The following is a 13454-nucleotide window of genomic DNA, read 5'->3' as shown; positions in this document are numbered from 1 at the left end:
CCAAGCCAAGACTTTCTCTTGCGTTCACTGGTCAATTAATTTACTCATCCATTCATTTTCTGTAACTGCTTATCCTGTTGGGGGTTGCGGGGGGCTTGAGCCTATCCTACCTGACATTGGGCGAGAGATGGGGTACACCCTACACAGGTCACCAGACTATTACAGGGCTGACACATAGAGACAGACAACCATTTATGCTCACATTCACACCTACAGCCAATTTAGAGTCACCAATTAATCTAACCTGCATGTCTTTGGACTGTGGGAGGAAGCTGAAGTACCCAGAAAAAAACCCACGCTGACACAGAGAGAACATGCAAACTCCGCACAGAAGGGCTCCCCAGCCCAGGGTTTGAACCATGAACACTCTTGCTGTGAGGCAGCAATGCTAACCACTGCACCATCATGCCGCACTAGCCATTTCAGCAAATCTCTATTTTACAGATACCTGCAAATGAAAGTTTAAAAAGCAAATATAAAGCCATCGTGTTGTCAGCCGATGGGTTCTAAGATTGCATTTTTGCCAATCTCCACATACAGACTGTTTACCTGCTGTTCAAATGTGATTGGTCAGTACTACTTAGTCTACAAACAGAAACTAAATTCTTGTCCTGTCGCCTACAGATTCTGCATACATATGCAGATATCTGCTTATAGAGAAAAACAATGGTGCGATGAATAATCGATCAATCAGTGTGATGCTGTACTCACATGGACTCAGGCAAATGGACAACACAGTGTGGGCGGTACATGAAACACAAGCAAACAGTCCGACAGAACGGCAGGAGGACGCCAAAATGAAACATGCATGACGAAATGTTAGTGAGACAATGTCCTATTGTTTACAAAGAATGGAATTAAATATATCAAAACTATTATCTTAAGGACAAAGTGTTAAAAATTAGCAACAAAAAATGATGCTGCTTGTTGATGCTACAATACATAGGCCTAACAACACACCTATTTTATTGTTTCACTACTTACTTTTCATCATGGTGATAATGGTTATACTCAAGGATGCAATTTGACAGTTGTGTTGTGCCACACTGAGTCACAGCAACACTAAGATAATATAATATGTAGTAATAAAGAGAACTGAAGCAGATATTTCCAAGTAATGAAAAATACCCTTTTTCCCGCAACTTAGTATGTTTATATGCATGAATTGCTCATTTTCAGGAGCCTGCACAGCACTGCTTAGGATACAGTAAAGTCAGACAGTAGCCTCAGTGAGTGTGTGTGTTTGTGTGAAGTTGTTTAGGGTTATACAGTAAGAGGTAATAACATGAATGTGAGAGAGTTATCATTAAAGGTTGCACTGAGAGTAAAGAGAGTCTGAGAGCTGTATGGACATGAAGTGTGTCACATAGGTCACCCAATGACTCAGACAGTTCAGAGTAAAAATACTACAGCTGCTGCATTTAGAGAAGGAAGTAAAATGTGGCAACTGAAATCACTGCGTGCGGTGAACAAATGCTATCAGCCTTTTTTCTCACATTGTTTGGTCTGTTTTCCCAAAATGACTGTTCAAGTGACCGCACGGCCGTGAAGTTTCTTTTTTAAAGTCCTGATTCAGAAGGCCCTTACTGCATGGTGTCAGTACAAGACATCAAGAAATCCCATGACAAGAGCAAAATCAACAATGAAGTGATCCTACTAACAAATATTGACTGTGTTGTCAAAGCCTGATTCATCTGTTCCACAGAAGTCCATTGTGCTTTCAATAGTTTCTTTTGACAACAATAAAGCTCTTTGGCACAGAGGAACAAATCAGGCTTTGGATACACACACTACTCTTGTTAGCTGGATCATTTCATTGTTGGTTTTAGTCTTTTTGGGGGAGAATTTGTTGACAGAAAGAAAAATATACACCAGACTAACCAGACCTAACATTTAAATACTACAGAATGAATTAACCTGTAGTGTACTAGCATAAAACATAACCATTAGCTCCTCCTGTCAAGCTGCAATCACACAAACTGATTGCTGTACAGCATGCATGTAAAAAAGCTCTTTCATGTAGGGGAAGACTCAGTGCTAGTAATGATGTATAATGCATGATGTTGCTGTAGACATGAAATAACCACCCACTACCTGTGAGGGAGAAAATTAGAGGTGAAAATTGCAAATCAAAGACAAACGACGTCTGTAATGTGGCTGTTTGCCATGTAGCCATTGACTGCACCTGATTAACATTAACGCTGCCTGCGGCTAGGACAAATCCAGCCGCGCTTACAGCAGCACCACATCAATAATCTGCCCATTTGTACGACAGCAACACTTGCGATGACTAATCTGATGGCGAGGACTGAAGGCATCAGGCCATTCGCCCACCCAGGAGTAACGCTAGTAGGGTGAAGCAGCTTACAGGGACCCTCAAGAGTGGGCAGATGCTGCAGTGGGGCCTAGGATCATAGCAGCATAGCACCAAGCATCAGCTGCTCTAATAGACTGTTAGTTATGTATCAGAGAGAATGGGAGGAGGAGGGACAGATGGAGAGACAAGAGATAGAGGGCGAGGGAGTTTAATCTTTGGACGTTTGGATAAGCACCCACTATGACTATTTTAAATGACTCTTAAAGAGGCGCTTCATTATCCAAACTGACATTTTTTAACTTGTTACAATGATCAAAAATGCGTCTTCATTCTTCTGCATATTATAAAAGAGGTTTCTTCTTCTGTAGCACACAGAGACACCCAGAGATAATGCATACAGATTAAGTTGCATGCTTTAAAAACTCAATTACAGAGTTTGCAAGAGCAGATGACAGCACTGCTACGTCTAAGAGAGACATACTGTAAAGTGTCATAAAATGAGAAACAGAATAAAACAAATGTACAGTTTAAAGGAACAACAACAGCCTCTGCTCCCACATTTAAGTTGCAACAGGCCCCTGCAGCTTTACTGAAGTGTCAAGTATGCAATTGAGCTCCAACAGAAAAACTTAACTACCTCTAGATGCCAATAAAAAACAAGCCTCCCACAAACCCCTATGAGCATTAGCTTCACAGACAATATACAGAGCAAAACATCTGCATGTCAAACTTTAAAGAAGCTGCCCTGGTTAGCCAGTGTTCTCTGCAGTTTCTGGGAGGGTTTGTCAGTTGGCACACACTTGCAAACACAACTTTGTGAGTTTCTGATGAATACCACCAAACATTTCTACCAATACAATCTAACTATCCTGCAGTTTTCCAGTAGTAACCCTCAGTGACTCTAGATGTGACTCATGAGTGTTTATTTCTGTTCCGAAGGCTGTCCAAGCATCTGGGTATGTGTGTGTGTGTGTGTGTGTGTGTGTGTGTGTGTGCTAGCAAAGCAATGAGTTGAGCGAACAGAAGCTAAATGTGTGAATGTTGTAAGGCCCACAAGTTTTAATCATTGGACCTACTCACAGTGATAGATCACAGTTGCTGTTTTAGTGCAAATTTCTGTGATTTTTCATGTGTCAGAATGTTTTCTTGTGCTGCAGGGCTGCAACTAATGATTATTTTAGTTTGTTTGTGTGGTTGTGTGACTTTGGTGTTTGCAAAGGGTTTGCTCGGATTCAAAGTTACACAAGAACAAAAACTGACTGAGGCAGTGGTAGACCAGCAGCTCCTGTGTTTAGCAATATAAAATGACTGTTTTGTCAGTGGTGTCTGGCTCTTAAGAAAGTATAGATAGAGTCAGAAAGGTCTGTCTGTTTGAGAAGTACTGAGCATAGGACTGGAAAAATGAGACTTTGATGATGCTGCATGCGTTGTGTGTGTTTGTAAATGAGTGTTTAGATATTGTTTTGCTTTTGTTAAATGCAGATCCCTATTATTTCAATTCATCAAGAATTTTCTCAGTTTTTTTATTCTTCTTTTACCAGAGGCATGCAAGAAAAACACGTTCTTCACGAATTCAATGTAACACAGGGTGAGTAGCTGATATACAAATGATCATTGGGAGAGTGAAAATGTGATTATTTTCTGGTTTATTTACTCCTCCATGAAAGTAAACTGAATATCTTTGGATTAGACATTTGAGGACATCATCTTGGCCTTTGGGAAACACTGATCAACATTTTTCACAATTTTCTGACATTTTATAGACCAAACAACTGATCGTCTAACTAACTAATTAATCAAGCAAACAATTGATTGATTACTGTACAATGAAAATAACCATTAGTTGCAGCCCTACATACAGTACTTTAAAACATGGCTAGAGGTGGACTTAAATTGATTTATCATTTCAGATCTACTTCCTTGTCATAAAAATCATCTCATTTTCTGACAATATTTTTCAGCTAATTGTCATTTTGAACTGAAGTGCCCATAAATTGTAGAAAAACAAGCTGGAAACTGACTTCTAGTTCCATGGATGAGCTAATAACTCTTCTACACCAGTGAGAACCAGTGGTGCCCCCAGACATTTTTCATAGGGGTGGCCAGATGAGATTACTGAAATCTTGGGGTGGAACACCAAAATCAAAAGTCATATTTAAATATCAGGAATTCTGTTATGCTGTAAAATCTCTAGGCCAGATGAAAACTATGTCAATATGAGAGTATGGGCATTGCATACTAATATACTTTGGCTCGTTTATTGAAAGTTAATATTACTAATTATCTTATGTGCATAGGCTAATACAGGTACAGTTTGGTATGAGTACCCAAAGAAGCCATTTTCATTCAGATATCTTGACATGAGAGTTCAAGGGACCCTTTCGAAAATCACCATGCGAGTTTTTCCTCTTGCCAAAATGTAGGCAATATTCACCACTGGTAACATCAATGGTCTGTTTAATAAATTAAAGCAAGACCACATAACTTTTGAAAAAAGAAAAAACACATTCATCCTCCTACAAATAAAAGTAGCTATACTGAGGAATAAAACACAGCCTTGCTCAATTCAATACACTCAGGGGTTTAGCTACTATTGCCTTACTTGGTCTGGTATGTAGCTTAGGTGTAGCTTTTGGTAGTTAATGTTGGCTATTGTTAGCTCAGTTAGCATTTTAGAGAGATGATCTGAAACGGACTTCATGACTTTTTTCTACTGCTAACCAACCTGGTCTCATTCCGAAGCTGTCGAATAGCAGTGCTTGCACAGTGACTTCCGGCATCAGACACAGACGAACAAAGATGTCCTTTCATGTCAGTGTGATACGCGGCTGGTCACCTTTAATGTTTAATAGTGCTCGGCAGCATCGGGGGAAACGTGGCTGGACATCAACACAAGTTAATGGGGCGAGAAGTTTGTGTAGGGTGGATGGGGAGGGGTGGTTGATGGGTCTAACAACCACTGACTTTCACCCAGGAGGCCGGTGTTTGCTAACCGTATGAACGTAAAGTCAAATCCTGTTTTTCTTTTCTAAATCTAACTACATGTTTTTGTTGCGACAACCCAACCATGTGCGTGTGTGGGCTAAACGTAACTACATGCATTTGTTTTTGAAGGAAAAAAACAGCAATTTGTGGTGTTGTACCGACGTAGTATGTTTATTTTGAGAGCTCTATGCAAACTGTACATTTCCTGTGAAAACAGAAGTGGATTTTGAAAACAAACATTGCATGTAACAGGCTGAAGTTGACAGGTGTCCCAGAACGTTAACAACAAATGCACTCAGGGTACCTTGTTTGCACATGCCAACGTGGAAAGTCCATAACCAAGCATCAACATGCGAAGAGGTTGTAGTGAGAATGTGCTGGCTAAAATATATTTTAGCATGTCACAAATACACATTTTAATGGCTATATCACACAAAAAAGAGAGGATTAAGCCCATCCTCATGAAAGGAAACTCAATCTGCCATTTTGTTGTAATTGTCCTTTGTGGCCACAGGGGCCGCTGTTCAGCAAAAAGTTACACAGTCTCGCTTTAATGTCAATAAACACACAAACAGATGTGGTCACACACAGCGCGACGTGCACACGCTGAGAGTGGGAATAAATTCAGTGTGACAGTGCAGTCAAAAGCCTCTGAGGCAGTGACAGTAACACTGGTAGGCAGGTGGGAGTGGAGCCGTCTGCTCACCACTCACTGTGCAAGACTGACAGCTAACCTCTCAACACAGCCCTTCTCCAACACACACACATTCTGACAGTAATCCCAGTTGCGTTCATTGCTGTGAAATGCACATGGACACACGCAGACACTAAATCAACATGAGAGTGTGTGTCTGAAGGGTTTTATCCTCTGTACCTCCAACGGGTTTTTTGTTTTCCTGTGTGGTGTACAACACAGCGACGAAGACAGCCAGCGCCCACCTCTCGCCTATCCGTCACCGCCTTCATCTTGTGGGCCTCAAATAAAGACAATTCAATTCATTCGACGAAAAAAAAGAAAAGAAAAAGAACACCACCACCACACTCTCCGAGCATGTTGTGTCAGGATGAAATGGGTTTAATTGTCGTCAGCTTCAGCTTTGGCGGGTAACACACAATTAAGCTTTTAAAAGTGGACCGTGGAGTTGTCAGTGAAGGAAGTGACAAGACGGGGTGGGAGTCGCCTTTGTTTTTGTGTTGTTTGTCTCCATCTATGAACGCAGATGCCATCATGGAGTATTTGTTTGCTCATTTGTGTGGATGTGTGTTTGTACAGTGTGCGTATGTGTGTGTGTGTGTGTGTGTGTGTGTGTGTGTGTGTGTGTGTGTGTGTGTGTGTGTGAACCGCTGATTCCCCACACTCTCGCCTTTAGTCAGGATAACTTCGCCAACAAAATCCTATAATTCAATATGTTCCAGTGAAGTGCAGCAGTGAGTACATAAATATTCCACCACACACTGACCTCCTGATGAGCTCAGGAGAAATGAAGGTGAAGTTGTATTGTTGTTGTAGGTTGTGGGATGTGTTTTAGGCATGCTGGCAGCAAGGCTCTAGAGCTGGCAATGCCAGTGTGGTGTTTGGTTAGTTGCAGCATGTTTAAATTCCTACCCCGGGGCCAGTCCTCTGCTAGGTAGCAAACATGACCACAGCATAGAAGTGTAATGTCGACAGTGAGGGCTGCTGCTTGTAGGAGCAGTGGAGAGTTGAATACATTTTCACTGCAAGATGAAACAGTTGTCTAATAGTTTCCTAATAACCCATTTGATGTGAAAGCCGCTGCCCCCGAATGTTTTTTTCATATTATCTAATCTGGCCCCCATTCAAAAAACTTTGGACGACTTTGGGTTAGTCAGTCCACCATTTTGGGCCAGACTGAAATACCTCCACTATTTTTAGATGGATTGCCATGACTGTTTGTACAGACATTAATATCTCCCCAAGGATCAATTTTACCGACTTTGATAATCCACTGTCTTTTCCTCTAGCATCAACATGAGGTTGAAATATTTGTTTTTTCTTAAAAATAGCTTGATAGCTATTCTACAGGTTGCCATGACATTTAGCAAAAACAGTCAGTGTCACTAACTGATGAATTAATAAAAAGTTTAATCCCCTGACTTTTTATCTAGCGCCATCATCATGTCAAAATTTGTTTGTCCAATACTATGCTTTATGACCAAATACCAGGGTTCAACATAATCGATGACGTGGGGCCATTAAAAATGTGTGCAGGGCAAGCTGATTGGTGAATCAGATATCGACATTACATATCAATAACTACAGGAAAATCAAATCAAATCTAAGGGAACTTCACTACTGCACATATCATCTATAATAAATTGCCAAATTTGTGAAAAAAAATTAAAGACTTATGTTCACTTTTTGGCTGCCGGGCCACTGAAAATATACAGGGGGCCAGTAAAACTCTACGCTGGACACTGCCAAATACCTGCAAAACTACTGACATTCCCACCAGCCTCAGTTGCATTTGGAGTTCAGTAAATCTGTTGCATGCCATCAGCTAAGCTATGATGGTTAACATGGTAAACATTATATCTGCTAACAGGCTCAGACTGGCCATCAGGCATTTCTGGCAAATGCCAGATGGGCCCTCCCACCTTGCAGACCATAAGGCCAACACCAGAAATGCTAAAAAAAAAGTGTAGGTGAAATAAAGACAGAGCTGCTGGCTGCGGCCCACTTGATGTGGGAACAGTCCATCTGATTTGGGGTTACATGGTCAGAAAAATTTTCAACAGACTACCTATACTGTGAGGGACAGTGGTACAGGTCTTTGTCACCTGTCCCCACCCTGTCAAGTGGGTGACAGGTCCAAAGGAAAAACGCCAGGGCCAAATTTGTTCCCAGTCCGACCCTGCTTGCTGAACATCAACACACTAGCATTATCACTGAGCATGTTCGCGTGTTGATGTGAGCATTCAGCTCAAAGCCTGGGTACATCCTCACAGAGCAGTGAACAGTAGACTGTTGTTGGAGGGATTGATTCAGTTATTCTGCTTTGCTACTTTAGGCATAATTCTGAAGATGTGATGCTAATAAGAGTGGATACACACAGAAGGATACATTTACTGAAACCAATCCTCGTGTCTCATTACAACAGAAAAAGAACATTGTATTTTAAAAAATGTCCCTGATTCCTACAACCTCAGGTTTCCTTATTAAATGCACTTAGAACAGAGTTTCCACTTTAAACTCTCCATAAGCACGCTGAAATATAATCGCATCCTTTACACTCCTATAATGTCAAAAGTGGTGCGCGTGTGTGGACTAGAGTGAATCATACCACCACAACAGTGTCTGTAGAGGTACCTGCTCTTATTGGCAACTGCTACCACCGCTTCAATGATGCCAAAAATAAAGCAAACAGACAGGATGAGTCACAGCTGTGCTTATGCTGGTCTCTCTTATTAGGGGGACCCTGCTTTGAATCTCCCACTTGTGTTGAGACATTTGAAAACATGTTCTTCAAAGCAGCAGAATACACTGGAGTCCGTGTCGTGTCTTGAAAAGATACAACACAAAGGGTGAAGTGATATGTAGTCGGAATAATGAGATTTATACCGCGGTCACTGAAACTTCAGAGGTACGACAAGAAAAGGACTTTTATCATTAACTCTGGTAAAGTTTTATAGTTGACTTAAACATAATAGTTCTTTTTGAATAGAACGTGTTTAAATACTGCCCTAAGTGAAGTGTTTGCCTTTAAAATATATCTTGTGTTCTCTGTTATACAGTATGTGGAGACAAATAGGTTTAATTTTATGCTTTTCATATCAGAATCATGGATAATCAAGAGAGTAAAATGATCCTAAATTTCATGATTTCCATGATTTTCATGGAAATGTCAGGTCCTAAAATATCTTGCCCACGAGCACACAGATTCAACACTGTCAACACAAGGAGCTGTTTGTTGGCTAAAAGGCACCAGGACCTGAATTTACACACTTTCTCCCGACCTTTGCACAAACCTCCCCTGGAGACATGCAGCCTGAAACAGTGCAAGAAAACATTTTCCCTTGTATGTTCACACAAGCAATTATATTTCTCTTTCTAACAGGGAAACAAAGACTTAATTTCTCTGCAGAGTCAAGGACCAGAGATAATTGCTGAAACGTAAGCTTGGCATCATGTGCTTAGCCTCCCTGAGGTTATTTCGGAAGATCAACCTGGGTTTATCAAGCCCTGCCATTAATTTTCCATTATCCATTCACTCTTATATCAGAAACACCACACAGCCCTTTTATCCCTTGTGGAACTGTTACATCCTAAAAACAGACGCTTACATTTACTTGGTTAAAATAATTCTTGCTAATAACGACACTGAAATGATAGTTCTGAATAAAGAACTATTCCTGAGCACTTCTAAAGTGCAACACACACCGCCGCCGGTGCGGCGCTGTGGCCGTCAAGTGCCGCCCCCCAACACACATTGGCAGCGGCGCGCAGTGGTACCGTCGATGTGTATTTCCCACCCCAGCCCGCTAGGTGGCTGTACCTACACTAGTTGCCAACGGTTGCCAACTGCTAGTAACGGAAGAAGAAGAGAAAAAACTTTGAGGCAACAACAACTTGGATTTCACGGGTGAGTTTTTTATCAAAGTCGTCTTATTAAAAATTTGAAACAACTGGAGGTGATACTACGGCGGCCGAAACGTACATAAAAGGCTTTTCTCGCAGCACCGCCATGAGCGCCGGCCGCGCTGGAAATAGAGCAGTGGGCTGAAGCAGAGCGGTGCAGCGCGTCGGCCGGCGCCAGTGTGGGTTGGTTCATAAAATATAATGGAGGCGGGCATTTTGACGCACGGCGTATGGCAGCGGTGTGTGTTGCACTTAACTGATACAATCCCAATATCATAAATTACTCATCAAGACCAAATAGGAAGTTGTATAAGTTGTAAGTGGTTCTGTTTGTTGAATTTCAGCAGCAACTCTCCATTTTGCACAATGGTGTTGCTACTTTATACCAGTTTGTCTCCCCATTCACAAAAACCACTCTCTGCATGAGGCTAGAAGTGGCAAGTTTTAGCTTAGCTTAGCATAAAGTGAGGAAGCAGGAGCAAACAGGCCCAGAGGAAGTCTACTCAGCTTTGCTTCCAATTTTTCTCAGTGGCTACTCGCAGTAGGGATGACTTTATTTTGTAGGTCGAAGCGGAAGTTAGTGGTGCCATGGTTGCTTTGTCAAAAATATGATGTGACTTTTACATTGGATTTTGGATTATGTCAAAAAAGAAGCTCTGTGGCAAACAAAAGTTTATGGTACTTACACATTTTGTTCCATAAGTTAATCTTCACAAATGAACATCACTCTTATCATTTTTAAGCATGAATGCAAACACCAGAGGCAAAAATGGTAATGTTAGGCTATAAACAAACTACACTACAGCCGAATGGCTAATGTTGCCATCACAACAACGCTGTACAACTGTGTTTGGCATGATGACGTTCTGTTGTCTCTTTTAGCCACTTGTTAGCAACCGCCTTTTTTAAAGACAAATAAAAGCTTCAAAATTCATGAGTGGAGTATTTACATGAATTTTTTATGTTATAGGACAAAATATGAGAGTATCTAAGACCCTATAAAAGTTCGAGATGAGGGAACATGCTAACTCATTTCCAGGTTTTAGGGGCTCACTCCTGCATGACTCTACTGCAGTGAAAACAAACAAACAAAAGCAGCACCCTAAAAAGCATTTTCTCACAGGCCATGGTAAAGAGATGCCTGCAAAACTATTGACCAGATGCCTCAAATTGCAATAAAGGTTAATTATGACTCTGTCACTGTACATCCGTCAATGCTTTCCACAAAATATTTTCATTAAGGCTAGCAAGTCCATGTCACATACTTTGCTCGTCAATCCATCCACCTTGTTCGGTAAATGTAAACATTTAGGTCATTATAGGCAGTTGATCAAACACCAAATGTGGTAATAAAATTTAAATAATTGATACATTATTTAATCGCAAAAATGGTGACAATTCAAATGTGCAGACTGGTAGCTCTCCCTGCTTTATATAATTGTAAATTGAATACCTTTAGGTTTTGCTATGATTGGGGCATTTTTTAACTATTATGCCTCATTTGGTAGATTTTACCATTAATAAATCAATAATGAATGACAAGAATTATTGGTTACAGCCTACAGTGAGCATTTTTCAACAGGGCCGGAGCCTCTTATTAACATCAAACCGGAGGTTCACATCTGTTTACAGTCTTTTCATCCATTCTACTAAGCTTCCTCTGCATATTGTCTATTTAGTCAATCTATCACGGATCACAGAAACCTTTGCACATGCTGTATACGTAGTTTGTACAGCAGCAATATCAAATTCTAAGTGTAGCAGAAGTGGCAAAGATGAAGAAGCCCTACAGCTCACGCCTGAAGGAAGAGGGACAGGCGTCTCACACTGCTGTGTGATGGGCACACTTTGAATATTGAGGCTATCAGTGGACTCATCCTGGCTCACACCCACCGCTGTGTTTGGATACACTCTCTCTTTTTCTTACATACACACCCACACGCACAGCAGCATTGTGTCTAGTGTCAGTCTGCTAGTGCTGATAGGCAGCATGTGGTTTCTCCTCAACACTAATCTGTCACACACGTGGTGCGCACCACTCATGGACAAACCCACAATATGTCTCTGGTAGGAAGTCCGATTGCAGTGTGAAACCCTAGGACTTCCTGTCCCTCTGGGCTATCGGGACGCACAGACTCAGCTCGCAGTGAAGGGTTGAACACTCATACGCACACACTCCCCCAAAGCAACAATGACTCAACAGCTTAGTAATCAACCACGAAGACACACACTGTGCTGCAGCTTTACACCAGCAGCGTCAAAACAAAACAAACGAACTTTGGAGGCTGAGCAGGCAGCAGAGTCCTGCATCACTGTGAGTGGAGCAATGACTGTGATCCACGCTGGCAAAGCACATCGCTGGACCACACCCAGTACATCATGACTCATCAGTCAGCCCTCTGTTGTCCGTCCATGCCAACAGAAAAGAGGGGAAGGCAATAATAGAAGAGAGAGGCAGAAAGGGAGGGGAGATCATGAGGAGGAGAATCAACGAGCAGGATGAGGGGAAAGAGGATGAGGAGACGGTCACGCTGAGACACAAAGAGAGCAACAAACAGATGAGTGCATTGTGGGTGGGACTCACCAGCTCCACCGAACCATAGTGTTTCCTGCTGAAGTCTCCACGCCTGCAGCCCAAGTCCTCCGAGGCAGAGCTGCAACACAAACGCATGGTCAGACACATGGCCTGTCTGTCCTCCATCACACAACACAGACATACGTAAACTGTGGCAGCTGCAGCATCTGCTCTTCTCCAGCCTTTTTTTTTTATCTCACTTTGTCTCCTTGCTCATGCCCACTTTCTTCACCCTACGTTCTTTCTTTTTCTCCCTTCTCTTCCCTTTTTCTTTCCTTCCCTTCCTCCTGTCTGAGTCTTTGTCGGTGTGGCAGGGCTGCTGGTGGCATGGTGACTGGCCGGGAGCGGCGGCCAACCCCAGTTTCTGATTGAGACGTGGGTCCTGATTGAATTAAGCCACGGTGATAGATGGAGACTGGCTGGCAGAGCTGACTGCTGGTCAAATAGCCAAATGTGCACACACAGAGTAGATACAATGCTAATATGTAGAAAGAGAGTAACACACACACACACACAGTTTATGAGGCCATCATCGGCCTCAACTATACCTGTGGTTGGTGCAATTTAGTAAATGTTAGCATGCTAACACCCTAAATCAAGATGGGAAACACCGTTATTATTATACCTGCTAAAAATCAACATATCAGTAGTCAGACTGTGGCCATGCTGACATTAGCAGTAAACCTGAAGCACGGCTACCTAAGCAAAGCCTCACCGCTAGCTTGACTATAGACTATATATAATCTAACTATAAAGCAAGGACTGCCTGTATGTCCTTTGCAAATCACGAGATCAATATATTTGATCTTCATTACACTTGGCGGGTGTATTGCTGGGGACCCAAGGACGTGCAGTGTCAAATTTGATGCAATTTGGACACACAACACATTCAATGTTAATACATTTTGAATAGACAAGCCAACAGCGCTCTATGCAGCACCATGCCTTTACAGGCCATAGCTCATTGACGCTTTACTAAC

General features: G+C 41.9%; 1 protein-coding gene across 5 annotated transcripts in view; it reads right to left on the bottom strand.

Moving 5' to 3' along the window:
* garnl3 (GTPase activating Rap/RanGAP domain like 3) overlaps positions 1 to 13454 on the bottom strand; it is a 103193-nt gene that overhangs the window by 53425 nt on the left and 36314 nt on the right. For all 5 annotated transcript variants that reach the window (XM_033646030.2, XM_033646034.2, XM_033646033.2 and 2 more), the window contains exon 2: positions 12484 to 12553. In XM_033646030.2, the coding sequence (XP_033501921.1) occupies positions 12484 to 12553 (70 nt within the window). The remainder of the gene's footprint in view (positions 1 to 12483; positions 12554 to 13454) is intronic.

The sequence above is a fragment of the Epinephelus lanceolatus genome, chromosome 19 (assembly GCF_041903045.1).
Source record: "Epinephelus lanceolatus isolate andai-2023 chromosome 19, ASM4190304v1, whole genome shotgun sequence".
Taxonomy (NCBI): Eukaryota; Metazoa; Chordata; class Actinopteri; order Perciformes; family Serranidae; genus Epinephelus; species Epinephelus lanceolatus.
The sequence above is the reverse complement of the archived record's forward strand: the minus strand, read 5'-3'. Positions and strand labels throughout refer to the sequence as shown.